The sequence below is a fragment of the Zootoca vivipara genome, chromosome 13 (assembly GCF_965207765.1).
Source record: "Zootoca vivipara chromosome 13, rZooViv2.hap1.1, whole genome shotgun sequence".
In the NCBI taxonomy this organism is placed as follows: domain Eukaryota; kingdom Metazoa; phylum Chordata; class Lepidosauria; order Squamata; family Lacertidae; genus Zootoca; species Zootoca vivipara.
Genome location: NC_142596.1, coordinates 53,784,703 through 53,804,123, shown reverse-complemented (window position 1 = coordinate 53,804,123; position 19,421 = coordinate 53,784,703). Strand labels below are relative to the sequence as shown.

At 49.0% G+C, this 19,421-nt stretch overlaps 1 protein-coding gene across 7 annotated transcripts in view; it reads left to right on the top strand.

Moving 5' to 3' along the window:
• Positions 1–19,421, top strand: part of CREBBP (CREB binding lysine acetyltransferase) — a 68,225-nt gene that overhangs the window by 20,173 nt on the left and 28,631 nt on the right. For 2 of the 7 annotated variants that reach the window (XM_035130448.3, XM_088657095.1), the window contains 9 exons: positions 7,391–7,504; positions 8,996–9,238; positions 11,622–11,718; positions 12,368–12,490; positions 12,896–13,013; positions 13,544–13,736; positions 15,523–15,576; positions 16,746–16,840; positions 17,624–17,812. In XM_035130448.3, the coding sequence (XP_034986339.3) occupies positions 7,391–7,504; positions 8,996–9,238; positions 11,622–11,718; positions 12,368–12,490; positions 12,896–13,013; positions 13,544–13,736; positions 15,523–15,576; positions 16,746–16,840; positions 17,624–17,812 (1,226 nt within the window). Of the gene's footprint in view, positions 1–7,390; positions 7,505–8,995; positions 9,239–11,621; positions 11,719–12,367; positions 12,491–12,895; positions 13,014–13,543; positions 13,737–15,522; positions 15,577–16,715; positions 16,841–17,623; positions 17,813–19,421 lie in introns of all 7 variants that reach the window. The other 5 variants (XM_035130446.3, XM_035130449.3, XM_088657094.1 and 2 more) reach the window with 3 other exon arrangements.

The window sequence follows — 19,421 nt, the reverse complement described above, 5'->3', positions numbered from 1 at the left end:
TTCAGAAGTACTTTGGCAGGCTGAGCACGTTGGGGTAGCAAGTCCCACCCTGGCCATGTAGGCATGTAGCTTGACCCCCTGCTAAAAGTTGGAGATCCAGAGCTAGAGTACTCCCCTCCCTACGCACGGCAAAGAGATGACTGCCCACCCTCTGCTGGAGGCCCCCTTTCCAGAAAACTGCTTCCATTGCTAAGCTGCTCTTACTCTTCTGAAGTGAAGCTGAAATCTACCCCATTGATCATAAACCTGTGTGTTCCCTCTTTGCTCTCTTCATGGGTTGGAAGAGGGCTGCTATGTCTCCTCTCAGTCTTCAACCTTTCCTGATAAGACTTGTTTCTCATACTACCGACCAACTTCATTCCCCTTCTGAATCTATCCCAGTTTGCCTGCATTCTTGGAAGTGTGGCACCCAGAGCTAGACTCAAGACTCCAGAACTCCAGATGCGGTCTTACTAATGCAGAATAAAGTGGACCTGTTAATTCTCACCCCTTAGAAACACTGGTTGCCATCTGTATGTCTCAGGAGACAGTGGAAGAGTATGCCTACAAGGGTGAAGTCAAACCACTGGAGAGTTACAGCACCTGCTGTGGCTGTAGAGGACAATATGGAGGGGAATATGTTTGGCTGTGGCTGGGGCAAATGAAGACATCTGCTTGTGCTGGTGCAGGTGTGCCATGATGTTTCTTCTGATAAACAGTGGTTCTACTAAAGCAGCCTAAACTTGTATTAGCCTATTTCTGTAGCTGCAGCAGACGACTCAGATGCTCTTTGCAAATTACCTCAATCCCAAGGTCCTTTTCATGTGTACTTCTGTCCGGCCTGGTATCCCCCACACTAGACCTGAGCAGCTAATGAATTTGACTATTTTGCTTGAATGCAGAACTCTGCATTTGTCTCTGCTGAATTTTATTTCGTTAGTTTCAGTCCAGTTTTCTACTCTTTATCAAGGTCATTTTGATCCCCGTCTTCTGAGGTTTGGTTATCCCTCCCAGTTTTGTTTCGGTTGAAAATTAGATAATGATTTCCTTCCTCTAAGTCAGACATGTCCAACCGGTCGACCGCAATCGAACAGTAGATTGCAGGAGTGATCCTGGTCGATTGCAGGATTAAATAAAGCAGCCAAGGAATGTTGCTGCCCCCAGCGCTGGGTCCCTCCGCTGCCGCAACAGCAGGGAAGGCTGGGACAGGCGGCAAGCACAAGGAATGTCACCCAGCCTGGCCTTCCCTGCTGCAGTGGTGGCCCTGGCGCTGGGGCCCTTGGCAAGGGGGGAGGAGGAGGGAGGGAGGGAAGGTGCAATTGGGATCTGCATCAACTGCACAGCTCCCTTTGACAGGGAGGGGGGAGAGAGAAAGGACTGGCTTGGTGTGGGGAGAGAGCTACTTGGGGGAGAGAGAGAGAGAAAGGGCTGGTTTGGGGGAGGAGAAGCTGACTGGCTTATCAAAGAGAGAACTTTTGCCTCTCTTCCCTTCCCCTCCACTTAAACTCCCCCCTCCCGTGTCCAGTTAGCCACCTCCTTCCACACACACACACCCATGCGCGCTCCTCGTCCCTCCAATGACAATGGGTAGATCACTGCCAGTTTTTTATACTGGGAGTAGATTGCAGTCTCTTGGAAGTTGGACATGCCTGGTCTAAGTCACTGATAAAAATGTTGCACAGCTGCTCCCAGGACAGCCCTGCAGCACCTCCTTGAAACTTCCCTCCGACATGATGCAGAGCCTTGATGGGCCTGCATCCCTCTGGAGTGCTCTCTTTTTTTTTTACCAGCTGTGAACCCACCGGGTGGTTTTCATCATCTACCCTGCCTTCAGTCCATGGCATGGAGATTTTTGTGTAATGCTTTGCTGAAACCAAGGTGAATTGCACTGAGAGCGTGATCACAATCCTTCAAAGGATACGAGAGCAAAAGGGGGAGAAGGCTGCTTTTCTGTGCCAGGAATGTGACTCTTGACTTCAAAAAGTTTGCCTACCAATAAGATGGTACGGTAGTCCAGGGTGAGGCCCCGGTCCCCGTTCGTGTGGTGGGCAAGGCTGGAACCTGCTGCTCTCTTATGAGTCCACCTGCAGAAGAGGAAACAGGGCAGGGCAGGCATTTCCCCCGCAGCTGACTAGTAACGAAAGGTTTGTAAGGCCCTCCTACAGCTGGATGCTGCCCCAGCAGACCCAACCTACCACTGTCCTCCCTCATAGGTTCATGGCAGCCAGAATTTGACCTACCTCTGAATTCTGCTTTTGCACAGGGACCTGTTTGGTTGCTCATTAAGGTTATCCATTGTTAGTTAAGCCTAGTAACTTTACTGTAATGGGTATAAATAAAAGAGCTCTGCAGAATCAGGCCAAAGACCCATGTGGTCCACCCCCCTGCTGTAATAGTTGCCAGTCAGATGCCTGTAGGAAGCCTGCAAGCAAGAGCAACTCTCCCCCCTCCTGTGGTTTTCAGCGACTGCTTTTCAGAGGCACATTGCCTCTCCCAGTGGAGGTCCAACAAAGTCACTGTGGCTGGTAGCCCTTGGCAGCCCTCTTCTCCTCCAGGAATCTGCTTAATCCTCTTTTGAAGGCCTCCACTCAAGTTCCTCCCTGCCTCTTGCAGGAGCAAATTCCATAGTCTTTCTTGTGCTGTGTGCAGAAGTCACTTCCTTTGTCTATCCTGAATCTTCCAACATTCAGCTTCATTAGTTGTCACTGAGCTCTAGTATTATGGAAGAGGAAGAAAAACATCTCTACTCATTTTCTCCACATCACAAAGTCCCCTCTCACTGGCCTTTTCTCTTAACGAAAAGATCCGATCCTCGCAGGGGAGCTGCTCCATTTCCTTCTTTGAACTCTTTCCAGTTCTCCTGTATCCTCCTTGAGATGAGGCAACCAAAACAGCACACAGTTCCAAGTTCCAATGAGAGCAGTAGGATACTGATAGTTTTATCCTTGGTTCCTTTCTTAATAATGATCCCTTGTATGAAATCCGCCTTTTTCACAGCTGCTGCAGACTGGGTCGACCTCTTCATTGAATGACCCACTTCTGGCCCCAAAGTCTCATTCCTGGTCAGTTGCTGCCAGCTGAGATCCTATAAACGTATATGCAGAGATTGTGCATTGCTTTGCATTTGCTTCCATCGAATGAGCATTGAAATGGCAACTGCAATCCACACAGTTTGGCAAGATCCTTTTGGTGCTACTCACCATCTCTTTGTTTTAACCACACTAAACAATTTTGTTATCATCAGTGAACTTTGCTACCTCACTGCTCACACCTAACTCTAGATCATTCATGACAGGTTAAAAAGCACGTCCCAGTAACAATAATTTGGGAACCCCATTTCTTACATCCCTCCATTGGGAGAGCTGTCTATTCATATTCCATGCTTCCCATTCCTTAACTAGTTACTGATCAATAAGAACAACTTTCCCTCTTATTCCTTGACTGCTGCGCTTACTCAGGAGTCTTTGGTAAGGTACTTTATCAAACCTGTTTTGGTTATGAATGTTGCATTGATTATGAAAGGCACAAATACAGGATGGGTGACACCTGGCTTGAGAGCAGTACATGTGAAAAGGACCACAAACTTGACATGAGTCAACAGTGTGATGCAGCAGCTAAAAAAGCCAATGCAATTCTGGGCTGCATCAATAGGAGTATAGCATCTAGGGAAGTAATAGTACCACTGTATTCCGCTCTGGTCAGACCTCACCTGGAATACTGTGCCCAGTTATGGCCACCACGGTTGAAGAAGGATACTGACAAGCTGGAATGTGTCCTGAAGAGGGCAACCAAAATGGTCAAAGGCCTGGAAACAATGCCTTATGAGGAACGGCTTAGGGAGCTGGGTATGTTTAGCCTGGAGAAGAGAAGGTTAAGGGGTGATATGATAGTAAAGGTAAAGGGACCCCTGACCATTAGGTCCAGTCGTGACCGACTCGGGTTGCGCGCTCATCTCGCATTATTGGCCAAGGGAGCCGGCGTATAGCTTCCAGGTCATGTGGCCAGCATGACAAAGCCGCTTCTGGCAAACCAGAGCAGCACATGGAAACGCCGTTTACCTTCCCGCTATAGCGGTTCCTATTTATCTACTTGCACTTTGACGTGCTTTCGAACTGCTAGGTTGGCAGGAGCTGGGACCAAGCAACGGGAGCTCACCCCGTCACAGGGATTCGAACTGCCGACCTTCTGATCAGCAAGCCCTAGGCTCAGTGGTTTAACCACAGCGCCACCTGGGTCCTGGTGATATGATAGCCATGTTCAAATATATAAAAGGATGTCATGTAGAGGAGGGAGAAAGATTGTTTTCTGCTGCTCCAGAGAAGCGGACACGGAGCAATGGATTCAAACTACAAGAAAGAAGCTTCCACCTCAACATTAGGAAGAACTTCCTGACAGTAAGAGCTGTTCGGCAGTGGAATTTGCTGCCAAGGAGTGTGGTGGAGTCTCCTTCTTTGGAGGTCTTTAAGCGGAGGCTTGACAGCCATCTGTCAGGAATGCTGTGATGGTGTTTCCTGCTTGGCAGGGGGTTGGACTGGATGGCCCTTGTGGTCTCTTCCAACTCTATGATTCTATGACAGTTGATAGGGCAATTGCAGTCTCCGCTCCGTTTTGCAAGTTAAGAAAGAAAAACATGTTCTCTATGTGCAGTGTGCATGTTGGAGTTGCACTCATTTTCAGAAAAGTCTGTCTGAAGAATTCCTCCAGTTCTTCTCCAAATGGATAACAGTCTTCCCAGAAAAGTTAATGCTCTGACTTCTGTACAGAAACCCATTGTGGTCCGCTTCCATTTTTCTGGCACCAGAGGAAGCTAAGCACCAGGCAGAAGGTGATAAGAAATGAGTACTAAGCAAGATGTCATTCACAGCAGCCTATCTTGCAAATGTCAATCTGTCAGGGACTGGCTGGACACTGAGGAATGGTGGGAAGCAGCAACTGGGGAAACCCCAAGGGAGGAAGGCTCAGAGTTTGGGGGTTGGTGGTGGGACGACAGGGAGTCATCAGAGGGAGAAGAGGGAGCAGAGATAGGCATGTCAGCGGAATCTCGGATTGGGGGTGGGGGGGAGACTGTGAGAAGGCAGGGACCTTCAACCTCCAGAATGCCTCTTAGGGGCAAGAACTGCTACGAAGAGTTGCTGGCCTCCTTAGGCCTGGCACTCCAGATCAGACCTTCTTTCTTCTAGCAAAGAGTTAACTTCACTTACTCCCTGACCCACTCTCTTATCTTATTCCTGACCTGCTCCTGACACAATCTCCCTTTGAGCAGAATTTCAGCTCAGGCCATTGCTATAGGCATGACAACTAGAGGGCATTTGTTGCTCCGACCGTGGAGCGCAGGCGCCTTGTGTGGTAGGCCTGCCTTGTCAATGGGCTCAGCAGCTGTGCTCAGTCACCTGCTCATTGAACTAGCAGGAGCCTGGAAAAGGTCTCCACCATCATCCATGCCAAAATCTAGCTTGATACTCCTCCCGGGGCTTTCTGCACTACCCTTCAGCTATCAGCTATGCCAACATGTGCCTGCAAAGAGTGGAAGAGGAAGAAGAAGAAGTTCCTTACCTGTAACTGATTATCTTCTAGTGGCTTCTCACAGGCACAACACAAAAGCACAGCTTCCCCATTGCAGGTGTCTTCATATTTTCTGTGTATATAATTTTTTACTAGTTGGGGAGTAAGAAAGTAGGGAGACACTTTCACATCCATTTTGGCATGTGGCCAGTACAGGAACCTTGAGGGACTGCCTGGTCCTGGGTTTTAGCTCTGGAAAGTTTCCCCAGCTGTGATCTGCCTAAGGACAGATCTCACGGGTATAGCTGGACCAATTGCCTCTTGGAACAGCATCCGTTTCTGTGGTTTATTCTGAAGGGTGGTAGCCTTTCTCCTTGGCAATATAAACAGGGAACTGGAGTTCGGTGCTTTATCTCTACAAAAGCAGGATGTGCATAATTTGTAAGGATAAGATGGCCCTTGAATCCGGCTCAGGCTTTCACCCCGTTGTGATTCCTGTTTCAGGGTTTGCAAGATCCAAAACCACAGGGAAGAAGTGTGGCACACAGCAGGTGTTTGGAGAGCATCTCCGGGATGAGTTCTCTTAGACCAGGCGTTGCTGGTGGGGGGGGGGGTCTTGAAAGGCTTGGAGAATTTCTGTATTAAACTGTCTCTCTAACCTTTGGGGCTTCCCGCTGTCCCAGTTCACTGTGATGGGGGGCCGGCAATGGAGGAGCCACTTCCTGGGCACTGCAACCCAAGGCCAACTTTGCAGGCCATGACACGGAGGGCTTTGACTTGTTCTATTATTGTTGTTGTTATTGTTTGTTTGTTTAAATTTGTATACCACCCTTCATGCAAAGCTCTCAGTGTAGTTCGTAACAAAAAAAAATACATAATAAGAATACATAATAAAACAAAAACTGCAGTCAGCCCAGGCCCTGCCCTCCTAGTCTAGGTGGAAGTATTGCCTGAGCGGGGGGGGGGGAGGGTGATGTCTGGACTTGAAAACATTGCCTGCTCTCGATTTCCCTGCTCTGGATCTATTTGCCCAGGAGAAATGGACTCGGGGCTCCAGTGGAGGAAGGAGAACTCCCTCTACAGTGTCTGTAGCCTTTTCCTTCACAATGTTCACATTGCATTTATTCAGGGATTAATGGCTAAAGTGGGGTGTGTTGTTGCTTTGGAAGAACTGTGGGAGGCTGAGGTTGCAGGATGGGGCATGGTCTTTTGAGGTGCAATCTCTACTCCCTTTTTGGAGCGTAGTTGCAAAAGCCCTAGGAGCGGATTTAAGTTCAGTTGGCCTTCTCTCGCTAAGAGTTCTGAGGTTTACTTTTTCTATTTCTGGTGGCGAAGCATCAGTGCTGAGCCCATGTCTTTGGGATATCAGCCACTGTGCAGTGGGTACAAATTGCATTTCTTGTCCTTTCCGTCAATTGTAATTGAGTGGCAGGTTGAGGGTTCTGTTATTACAGTCATGGAAGGTGGATTTAATGTTGGATAGTCTTATTTCAGTTTGCCATTTATGCATTTTTAGATATATCCTTTTACCTTCTGAGAACCTCTAAATTGCTTTAAATAGGCGAAGCATCTTTTAAATATTTCATTTTTATAAGTTTCTGTTAGTTACCTTTGGTAGGAGAGCATTTAGTTATGAAAGCCTTTTTTAAAAGATAAAATAGAATAAGGAAATGATTTGTGTCGCCCTTATCTTCATTAGTCTAGTAGATGACACTGTCAGCGTTCAGTTTCTACACCAATGTAGAATGTTCTCCTGCTGCATTGTCTGCTTTGCTTTTCCCAGTAATGCTCCTTGTTCATAGATGTGAACTTCTGCAGCATTTGCAGGAGAAAACAGGTGACCTCAGAGTGGAAATGAGATCCTTCGAACCTATGAAGGTGTTGCTTATGGCTTCTCTTCTTGTCCTAGTTGCCCACTGTGCATCGTCACGTCAGATCATATCCCACTGGAAGAATTGTACGCGGCACGATTGTCCTGTGTGTCTCCCGTTGAAAAATGCCAGTGACAAGAGAAACCAGCAACGTACGTATTCACCAGTGTTCAGAAAAGTCTGGTTTGGAATACATACTTAGGAGATTCTGCCCTGAAGAATTCCAGCGTAAATGTAATGCCAGCCTGATTCCCCTTCTGATTATTTTTGTGATTTGCTAGTTCACTAACTTGCGTCAGCAAGTTGAGATTCTTCTTCTTTGGCGATCCCTCGTAGCTGAGTAAGATTGTCTTCCATAAACACGGTTTTAACAATGAGTCCATAAGCGACTGTGGAGGCCAATTCTGGATCCACACGTCCTTCCACAGTGGGGACATTGGTTTCCAGGTGGGAGTTGATCACGGTGTGGATTTGCCAAGCGTGCCTTCCTCTTAGCACATTTCTCCCTTGCATCCTGAGTTTGAGTGTCTTCAAAGCCCATGACACCTTTGGGAAAGGCTGTTCTCCAACTGGAGCGTTTGCAGGCCAGTGTTTCCCAGTTGTCAGTGTTTATACTACATTTTTTTAGCAAAATAAAAAAATTCCTTCAGTAGCACCTTAAAGACCAACTAAGTTTTTATTATGGTATGAGCTTTTGTGTGCATGCACACTTCTTCAGATACACTTCTTCAGGTGTATCTGAAGAAGTGTGCATGCACACGAAAGCTCATACTATAATAAAAACTTAGTTGGTCTTTAAGGTGCTACTGAAGGAATTTTTTTATTTTGCTTCGACTCAGACCAACACGGCTACCTACCTGTAACTACATTTTTTTAGATTTGCCTTGCATAAAACTGTAAGGGTGTATCTCATGCTGTCTCTACATGAGAAGGTGCAATGGGATCTCTCCCCCTGCCTTCAGCACCCCCCCTCCAGCACCCCTTTACAATCTGCTGTGGCGGGTTGAGGGACCCCACCTCCCAAAAATGGTCTTTGCATGCTTGTAAGACTGCAATGGGGAGGGGAAAGGTGGGATCTCGTTGCACAAGTCCACTTCCACAATGTTGGATTTCACTCACAGCAGTTAGAAGAATCCCTAAAAAGATCTCTTTGTTGCCAGGCGTCTTGGATGACAACTATAGCAAACGAAACACAGGCTGAGCAAGGGTCAGTCAACGTGCCTGCTCCTCCGTCGTGTGGGGCAGTGGGGTGTAGTTCTTCGCCTTGGCCCAGGTCTCTCCAGTCTGTAAAAAGGCAGTTACAGTGGTACCTCGGTTTACAACCACAATTGGTTCCGGAACTCTGTACTTAACCTGAAGCGAACTTCCCATTGAAAGTAATGGAAAGTGGATTAATCCGTTCCAGACGGGTCCGCGGCGTTTGTAAACCGAGGTATGACTGTATTTCGAGCCCCTTGCCATCTCATCCTAACCTGCATCCCAGGGTTGTTGTGAGGATAAAGAGGGTGCAGTACACTGCCACAAGCTTCTTAGAGGAAAGGCCATTCAGGAAAGGTTTTAAGAATCCAACCCTAATTTGGCCAGGTTCCTCTGCTCTGTCCAAATGTATTTCATGCTTCTTCTTTTCTCCTCCTCTTTTGCAGCACTCCTTGGTTCCCCAGTTGGTGGCATCCAGAATTCTATTGCCTCTGGGACAGGACAGGCAACGACTCCTGCTTTGAGCAACCCAAACCCCATTGACCCCAGTTCCATGCAGCGAGCCTATGCAGCTCTTGGCCTGCCCTATGGCAACCAGGCCCAGCAGGCGCCCCTGCCGCCCCAAGTGCAAAGCCAGCCAGCCGCCCAGCCCCAGGCTCATCCGCAAATGAGAACCATGAATGCACTGGGTAGGTGGGGGCGCATGCAGGAGGGGGGCGGGGCGGGCTTCAGACAAATGTTAACTGCTTTAGGGAGGGCATGGAGGGGAAGGGGGAACAAATCTTAGTAGAAATACAACAGCAAATGTAACTGCAGCCTCATTCAGAAACTGCATAAAAGTGGAGTCTCCCCTTTTTGTGTTTGGTCTCTCTCTCTCTCTCTCTCTCTCTCTCTCTCTCTCTCTCTCTCTCTCTCTTGTCCTCCTTGACACCCACCCTTGTGCCACAGATTCCTCCTTCCTGGTGTAGAAATTGCGGGGGGGGGGGGGTGGAATAACAGTTAACAACGACAAGGGAAATATATGAGATGAAACGGGGTGGAATAAAAGGATATGCAGCAGAATACTGTTTGAGTAGAATGCCAAGACTGGGAAGTCCTGAGAGAGGTGATTTGTGAGGGAAAAGGCATAATGTATATACTATAACTTTGGGAAATGTATATATATATACCGTGTTTCCCCTATTTTAAGACGTAGTCATTTTATAAGACGTAGCAGGATTTTTACACTTTTGCGGAATTAAGCCATACCCCGAAAATAAGCCATACCCCGAGCCAGCAGAACCCAGCATGCTGGCCGCGGCAGGAAAAGGAGGGCTGCTGGGTTGGTGCCCGGAACTGGCTACTGCTGCTGCTGCTGCAGCGCCGCTTAGAATGAGACCGCCGAGCGCCCCAGCAGCGGGACCGACAAAGTGCCCAGCAACACAGCACGGAGCGCCCCAAGCGCCCCAAGCCACAACAGCAGGAGGAGGAGGTTTCAAAGGGCTATAGAGCACCGCTGGGTCCCGGAGACTCAGGGCGTTCCGCGCGCCGCCTCCTCTTTCTGCCGCGGCTCGGCACCTGGAACTGGTTGCTGCTGTTGCTGCTGCTGAAGCGCCGTGCAGCTCTCTATCCGTCCTCGCCCTCAACTGCTAATTTCTCCCTCACACACGGGCGGGGGGGGGAGAAACAGGAGGAGGCACAAGCACCGCGCGCTCGGCCCTCTTTCGGTGCTCGCGCTCGCCGAGCTGTTGACCTGAAGCACAGAGGAGGCATGCACACGCACGCAAGAAAGGATGGGTGGGGGGAGGAGGAGAGCGGTGTTTGTGACACGCTCGCGAAAGAATGGCTGAGCAGCCGTGCGCACGGAACGGTGTCTCTCCCTCTGTGTGTGTGTGAGAGAGAGAGAAAAGGCGGGGAGCGAGGAAAGGAGACAACTGGGGCGGGGAAGAGGAGGAGGAGGCTTTCCGCAAGGCGGAGGACTGAGAGACGCTACCAAACAGGAAGCGCTGCCACCAAGCCAGGAGCCGCTCCGCGCTTCCCTCGGCAAAAAAGGCGCGACCTGCAGCTGTCACAAAAGCCTCCCCGAGCCCAGCTGACTGGCGGCTGTCAGAGCGCAGACAAGGAAAAGCCTGGCGAACCGCTGACAAGCGGGTTCAAGCCGCTTGTCAATGGACTCAACAAAGGAGGGGGAGGGAGTGGAAGCCTCCGCACACAACAGCACCCCTCCAAAGGCGCCACAAGCCAGCCCTAAAACTGGACACGTGGCCTGAGGCGCGCGAAAATGGCACCCTGCCGCCCAAATACCGGTAGCTGGCGGCGGTTAGAGCGCTCCCGCTCAGAGCGCTAGCCTAGAGCACGGAAAACATGGCAAAAGCTTAAAATTAGCCCGGCCACTAAAGCGCTCTCGCTCCCAGCGCAAGCAAACGGAGCGTTCTGGACTGCTCCCCCTTCAAGCAGCTAAAAAGCCGCTCGACGAAGCCTATGCAACCGAAAAAATTACCCCCCCCAAGCCGCACCCCCCAGCAGGGAACACGCAGTGAAGGTATGGCTCTAGGAGGATGAGGGGGTGGGAGTGGGGGTGGGGAAGGGTTAGGGTGGGACAGGGCGGGGATAAGAAGGGATTAGGAAATCAAGGAAACACAAGGGAAACAACGATCCAGCAAGCCTCCTCCGGCTCCCAGAGGCTCGGGGCGCTCCGCGCGCGCTGCTGGGCGACAACCCGGCAAGCCGCCTCCTTGTGTTGTAAGAAGACTAGACTCAGCAGCAGAATAGAAATAAATGCAAAACTGCTTGCACACACCAAATATTTTCCTTATTTTGTGTATCACTTTGCATCTTACTTAAGACACCCACCGAAAATAAGCCACCCTGTGGTTTTTTTGAGGAAAAAAGTTATAAGACGGTGTCTTAAAAAAGGGGAAACACGGTATGTGTATATATATTTAAAATAGTGAATCTGGTAGGACCACTATTTATACAGTTAAAGATCTTGCTTGATTTATCTCACAGTACATATAAAAATGTTAGTGATTTAATGGTGTGAATTGACTGGTATTTCCTCTGAACTAAATGAGGGATCATCTTATTCCACAGGAACTAATCAAATGAATCTGACTGCTGGAGGAATAACAGACCAGCAACCGAGCCTGATCCCAGAAACCGCTCTTCCGACTTCACTTGGGGCAGCAAAGTAAGAAATGTTTTGGAAGGGTCATTGCGTGTTTACATGTGATTCCTATTTTCAGTTGTAGAAATAACTAGTCCTTAGTAACACTTTTTCTCACAGTTGTTTCATAGTCCCCTTTTCCAAACAACTCCTCCGTTCTTTGTTTTCTATTTTCCCTTCAAAAGCAAAATTGTACTTGTCACGGTCCTTGTTTGGCTACTTCTGAGAAACTCGTACCACAGCCATTCTGTCTTTAAGGCTTTTATTTTGCCTGATATTTACAATGTGATTCAGTATCAAGAATACATGTCCGATCAGTCTGACGAAGATTCCTGCCCTCCTCCCTTTGCGCCTGCGCACCTTGGAATGTCTTAAGTCAGGCATGAACTTAAAAGGGCGAGGCATCTCCCCGCTGGACACTTCCCCTGATCCCTCCCCCTGATATCCTGTCTGAGGTTGCAGTAAGGGCTCTAGGATGCTGCCTGAGCCAGGGTGCCTCTCTTCTGCAATTATCAGGGGATGCTCACTGCTAGAACAATCTCTGACAGTACTTGAATTTCATTACCTGCTTTGTTGTAGTCAGTTACTGGATAATTTCTTAGCCTTAAAAGCAAGACTTTTCTGGAATGCAACAGAGAGCTTCAAGAGTTTCCCTCGCTGCCTTTTCTTTTAGCTCCTTAATGAATGATGGCACAAATTCGATGCCCACAGCTGCACCACCTTCAAGCACTGGGGTGAGGAAAGCCTGGCACGAGCATGTCACTCAGGACCTGCGCAATCACTTAGTGCACAAACTGTAAGTGTGTCACGTGGGTGGACCCAGATTGCTGCGGGACAGGGCCAGAGTCTTGCCAGAGCTGCACCCCTGCTCCTTGCCTTTGGGGGGCTTCATGAGTCTGAAGGCTTCAGGAGGGGTTGGAGGGTAGCAGTCAGAACTGGTTTAAGAAGATTCTCCATTCTTTCCACTTCCATTTTTATTTTCAACAACCCGACCCTAGACCCACATTTCCCCCCAGGTAACTATCATCGATTTCAATTATGCCATCCTAGGGGAAGACTGAATCTCTCCCAATTACCTGAAAGCTGGGCTTTTGAAATCATTTTGCATGGTGTAGGGCACTGTAGGCAGAGAGGGGAAGGTAAGGTTTACCAGGTCTTCCAGCAGCATTCGTGATGGAATTTATGTCTCTTCTTTCTGCAGCGTGCAAGCCATCTTCCCAACTCCTGACCCAGCGGCGCTGAAAGATCGCCGGATGGAGAATCTGGTGGCTTACGCTAGGAAAGTAGAAGGGGATATGTATGAATCGGCTAACAGTAGGGTAGGTTCTGTGCTGGACAAGAGCTTGGTCTTGTGAAGTCCTGTGTGGCTGAAAGCGGCTCCTTTGGACTGTGCTCCTCAGTCCACTGCAAGGCATGCCAATGCTTCCATTGCAGGTTGTGTTGCTTTCTAGCAAGCAGCTCTGAAATAGACTGGGATTAGTACAGTGTATAATTCCTGAAATCTTGAGTGCTGCACCTCCTTTGTTCAACAAACCAAGGAGCGCCTCGAAGTGTTCCTAGTTAAAGAAAATACTGTAATCTTACTGGGGATAGCCTTCATAAATCGGCAAAAGCTGGACTGGCTGTGGCCCTTCCAGGCCTTGTTATTGCCAATTTAGCCATTGTTCCTTTTGTCAAAGAGTCTGCTTGTTGGTCAAGGTCTTCACAGCATAGGCACTCAAGTTATGAAGGAGAACTCTTCAGATCACTTTTCACACAAAATAAAATTTCAGCCAGTATTAACCAGTCATCCTTGCTGCTTTTTTCTAATATATTCTAAAACCTAATCCTAACATTTTCCCCCTTCTAGGATGAATATTACCATTTATTGGCAGAGAAAATATATAAAATACAAAAGGAGCTAGAAGAGAAGCGGAGGTCTCGTTTACATAAGCAAGGGATCTTGGGTAATCCGCCAGCCTTACAGGCTCCCGGGACTCAGCCTCCTGGCATTCCACAGGTGGCGGCAGCTGTGGGACAAGCCCAGCCTGTGAGACCTCCCAGTAAGTACTCCCCAAAGGAATGGACAAGTGAAGCAAGGAAGTCTTGGTCAGCTTCTGTCTCTATGGTGCACCATTCAGACTTTCATGAGACACAGAAAGTGGGTTACAATAAGAACACAAAAGGAAAAAGCAGTATTGAATAAAATCACCCCAGAAAGGAAAATACTGTGTCTATAAAGCCATGTTGAGCAGCAGCATGCTTGCATCCCCTAGAGCCCAAAGGCCCTCTCAGGCAGAAGTACTTTACCGCCTTCTAACAATCTGAAAAGAAGGTGCCACAAAGGAAAAGGCCCTGCTCCTTGCAGATGTACAGGTAGCTTCTGTGAAGGATGATATGTGGAGAAGGTGCTCTTTGAGGGGGCCTGAATTTAGGGTGGTTTGTTGTCAAGATCAAAAGCAACATATTGAATTGACCAAGATGCAAACTGTTAGCCGGTGAGCTTCTTGCAGGACTGGCATTGTCTTCCATACTTGTAGGTTCTCGCAGTAGGTTGAGGGGTTTTTTGCCATTCTGAGCTGTCATCAAGTACGCTGCCCCCCCCCCACATTACAGCAGTTCAGCTGAGACACTGTGGAAGGTGTGGTAGTGACAGGTTCCCGTCCACCAAGGAGAGAATGCCGTTGGTGCACCAGCCAAAACCGTGAGAATTATATCTAGGTCTCCGGGGGGCAGCAGCCCCAGAGAGATCACGGCCAAAATGAAGACGTCCTCCTTCAGAGGCCAATGTGAGCAGAAGCAGCTCACTAGCTCAAACCCTGACCATCCCCTCTTCCATGGATGGACCTGGTTTAGCATAAACCCCATTACTGTCTTCAGACATCATTTGGGAAACCGCTCACGGAGGAAAAGAGAAGTAAATAGGTGCCATCAACATCCAGAGACTTCCCTCAGCAGTTTCATGTACAGTGGTACCTCGGTTTACAAACACAATTGGCTCCGGAAGTCTGTACTTAACCTGAAGTATACTTAACCTGAAGCGAACTTCCCATTGAAAGTAATGGAAAGTGGATTAATCCGTTCCAGACGATCCGTGGAGTACTTAAATTGAAGCATACTTAACCTGAAGCAAACTTTTCCATTGAAAGTAATGGAAAGTGGATTAATCCGTTCCAGATGGGTCTGCAGAGTACTTAAACTGAAAATACTCAAACCAAGGCGTACTTAAACCGAGGTATGACTGTAGATGTTCAACAGTGTGGGAAACAAGATTGAACGCTGCAGCACCCCACAGGTTACTTTCCTTGGAGTGGAGCAACTATCTTCTCTCACATCCTTCTGGAACCATCATTCCCCCCCCTCCAAACTAGTAAGCCCAGGGCTGCCGTAATAGAATGGCCCCTCTCCACACCAGGCAGGTAAGGAGGACACCCTGGTTGGTGGCCTCGGAAGACAGTTACAACCCCAAAGCTCACCTGGAGCCCCAGTTGCAGGGCTGTTTGTTGATTAAAGACCTCTGAGTTGATTGTTCAGTGAGTTTTAATCATTTTAAATTGCCATATGCCTAAAATGCGTCTGTTGCACCATCTTGGAAGAGGCATCAGCTGTAGTTTTGATAGGCTCTGATATTAAAAATAGGGTTTGTTTTTGTTTGTTTGTTTTTTAAAAAACAATGCCTAACTTGGGTGACTTTCTATTTAATTGAAATCTATTTTAATCTACACATTCTTTGAAGTTTGCAGCCCTGTTGGTTTGATTTCTAGCATTTTGATTTGTCTGTTAAGTGAAGATTCTGCTGAATGAAGCCGCCAAGGGAGAACTGACCGTGCTGCTTTTGTCCTCTTGCAGGTGGGCCTCTGTCCATGCCGAATGGGCCTCTCAGCCGCATGCAGGGCTCTCAAGGTATTCCACTTGCGCTCACCTGCTCCTTTCCTTAGCCCCACTCTTGCGAGTCTCCTATTTTGGGGGGGATGAGGTTGTATCCTGCCTCCTCTGTGCCACACTTTCACCTGAGCCTTTGTTCCAAGGGAGCATGCCACAGGGGGAGGGCACGGCCATTGAGGCAGATACTTCCCCCAACCGACAGCAAACCAGGCTGCAACTTGGTAGCAGTCTTGGGGAGAAACACCAATCCTCTCTCAACATGGCACTACTGGATGGCCCAGTTGCTGGGAGTGGTAGAGGGGATGGAGGTCAGCTGTTAGTGGGGGTGGGGAGGGATGCCCAGGGCTGGGAGTGTCTGTGGCTAGACCTGCGCAGGACATATCCCATGTGGGGAAGACCACTAAGACATGCCCTAAACGGCCTTGGTCCAGTATACCTAAAGGAGCGTCTCCACCCCCATCGTTCTGCCCAGACACTGAGGTCCAGCTCCGAGGGCCTTCTGGCAGTTCCCTCATTGCGAGAAGCCAAGTTGCAGGGAACCAGGCAGAGGGCCTTTTTGGTGGTGGCACCTGCCCTGTGGAACGCCCTCCCATCAGATGTCAAAAAGGAAAACAGCTACCAGATTTTTAGAAGACATCTGAAGGCAGCCCTGTTTGGGGAGGCTTTTAATGTTTAAGAAATTAGTGTATTTTAATGTTTCTGTTGGAAGCCGCCCAGAGTGGCTGGGGAAACCCAGCCAGATGGGCGGGGTATAAATAATAAATTATTATTATTATTATTATTATTATTATTATTATTATTATATGCTTGGAGAACAGTGTTTGCTGACAGTAGCAACTCTTCTCCCATCCGGGCCCAGGCATCGCTCAAGAACAAGACAAGGGACAACGAATGTCCCTGTGCTGCCCTTTAAACAGAGTAAGAAGAAGAAGAGAGCTCTCCACATTTAGAGCTTTCTGTCTTTAGTCCCTCTGCTAAGTGTCTTCTGGCTGCATCTTGACTTCTGTGGGTTTCCTCCACAGTCACTACTGCAAAGAGGGCTTAGCTCTCCTCTGCTCAGCTGCCCTGCAGGCCAGGCTGGAATGGGGACAGGAACGGGGTGGGCTGATCTGTGTGTCGATCCTCCTAATGAGCTCTTCTGGGGGTGCATTTTGCAGGAGTGAATCAGTTTAACCCCATGTCCACAGGGAATGTCCAAATGTCCCAGGCATCGATAGGACCCCGCAGCACCCCTCCAATGAACCATCCTGTCCAGATGAACAACATGGGATCCATTTCGACGGTTTGTAGCGCTCTCTCTCTCTCTCTCTCTCTCTCTCTCTCTTCTTCCTGGCAATTTAAAGCTTAGGATACGTCGAGAGAAATAAATTCAGGTGCTGGTTACCTCATGTTGTTTCCGGTATTGCATCATTCCGTTTTGGATTAATTCGGTCACTTTATTTTATTTCATAAAATTTATGTACCGTAGGCCTGCAACTTGCATGGGAGTTGTGTTCCAGGGTTCTGCACGCAAAGTCAGGAAGGCCCTGGAACCAGTTCTCCATGTGATCCCTCGCTTACTGGGCTTTCTGGAAGGCTGTGGGTGGATCCTGCAAAATCTGGGGGGGGCGCCTTCCAACACTCCCCACTCCCCCATTCTCCATTTACTTATTTAGTTTCCCACCACCTCTGCAAATCTGTAAGTTGTGGGTGTACTGAACCCTCAAAGCAATTCAGAAAAAGAATAAAACAATGTTGTTTTTAGTTAAAAACAACTATTTAGAACGTTTAAAAAATAATTAAAATCAATGATAAGCTGGAAACCAGGTTAAAATACATGTCAGCTTTCTAAATTAGACATTGTCAGGGCAATTTTCTGTTTCAGTTAGAAATAGAAATCAAATAAATACATTGGATGATTCAGTGTAGTGAAAATGTAAGAGGGTAGCCTGGCGGGAGGGAAGAAGAGACTGCAGCTGGCGAGCCGCCTGGTGCCTGTTTTTCCTCTCTTCTGAAACGGATTCCGTGAGCACCGAACTCTCTTGTGGTCCAGACCCTTAATGCGCAGGGCCTGCTTTCTTTGCAGATGGCTCTGTCTCCCTCCCGGATGCCTCAGTCGCAGAACCTGATAGCAGCTCATTCCAACAGTCTGATGGGTCAGGCCTCCGCCCCAAGCCCCTTCCTGCCACAGAACCAGTTTTCTGCCTCCAGTGGAGCTTTGAATGTGAACAGCGTTGCTTTGGGGCCAGCAGCAGCGCAGGCAGGAGTAGCACAGGTATGGCTTGTGGTTTGCTTTCTCTTACTAGCCTTGGTATAATGTGGAATTCCAGGTTTTCATCAAAACGGTGAGGGCCATTCGCTCACTTCAGATATTTGTGTCTGCACCTTAGCATTCCTGTGGCTTCCACCATTTCCCTGAATGTCAGAGTCAAGGCCCTGTTTCGCTGTGGGCCTGCTGTGAATGTTTGTATGCAAGAGAACCCCAGCAATGCCGTCTTGTGACGGTGGTGGAGGAGCTGAGCTCTCAAGCCCAGCCATGACTCTGACATGGACCACAGCCACTTGCTTCCAGGCCTCATGAGTAAATTCTAACCTGGGTGATCTCAGGAGTTGTCTACCGAGCTTACCTAATGTGCACCTCTTCCCTCAGTCTGTTCTCCTGGCAGATGGTGAGCCAGCCCCTGTGGGCCACGTCATAGCCTGTTCCCCCAGCCCGCTGCAAAATCCTGGTGAATCTGCATATCCCCTTGCTCTGTGCCTTTGCAGACCTCTCCTTTCCTCCTCGGTCCTGCTTGTGCCGAGGTGTAGCAGTATCTCTCTTCCTCTCTTATGTGGTTCTTTCCTTGCCCTCCCATCTCCTGGGGGGACACCCCACTTTTGCATCTCCCCCTCCCACCTTTCCTCCTCTCCCCCAACCTCACTCTGGCTCCAAGGCAGCAGAATCCAATGCAGCCTCTTTCCTGGCCGCTCAGGCAGCTTCCCATGCAAAGCCCATGGGCAACATGGCTCAGCCTTCAGCTGCAGCATGCAGGGAGCAGCACACCATGCCTCCCTGGCCCAGCAATGCCTCCAGCCACATCTGGACGGGGTGGGGAACTCCCAAGCAAGAAGAGGGTGCAAATGTACCAGAAATGGCCTCAGCACACACCCGCAGGTTAGACAACTCCTGAGAGGAGCCCCTCTCCTCAGTCCGCCAACCACCCACACATTCACAGCCATGGAAAATACAGTCCTTCAAGCACTAGCACAGACTCCCTTGAACCTCTTAGGGCTGTGCTTCCTGCTGGTCATCCCAGCCAGGCGAGTTTTAGAGCTCAACACCCTCTCCGGAAGGAAGGAAGGAACTGTTTCTTCCACAAGCCCAGCATGACATTTGCATACAGACCTTGCCTTTATCCAAAAGGGAAGAGGGAATCCTGCTGTTCCCCCCCTTCCCATCCTATAGAGAGGACCAGGGAATCCCCTGGAGGTTAGAAGGGCACTTAGGAGTTCCATCAAGAGCACTGAAACAAACAGTGGCCTTCTCTGGCAGGCAAGGGAGCTGGCCACCACCCAGCCCTGCATAGCAGCTGCTCACCACAAGTCTCGCCAGGCCTCAGGATCCGTCCTTCTGCCACAGCTGTCTGTGTCCATCCACTGATCCATCTGTCAACTCAGGAACTGATCTGACCAAGCTTAGTCACAAACGGAAACTTGAAGGGGAGGCAGGAGGAGGAGGTTGGTGCAAATTAATTGAGTTTCCCATTTTAGTGAAACGCATATGATGTAACTCACAGTGGCTGGCTCACCTGCCTACCCAAAAAGCGTACTTTGTGCCACATGGGATATTTCCCGTTTGAGTACTGGTAACTCTTGGGGAAACGGTGTGGCAGAGGGACGCAGCC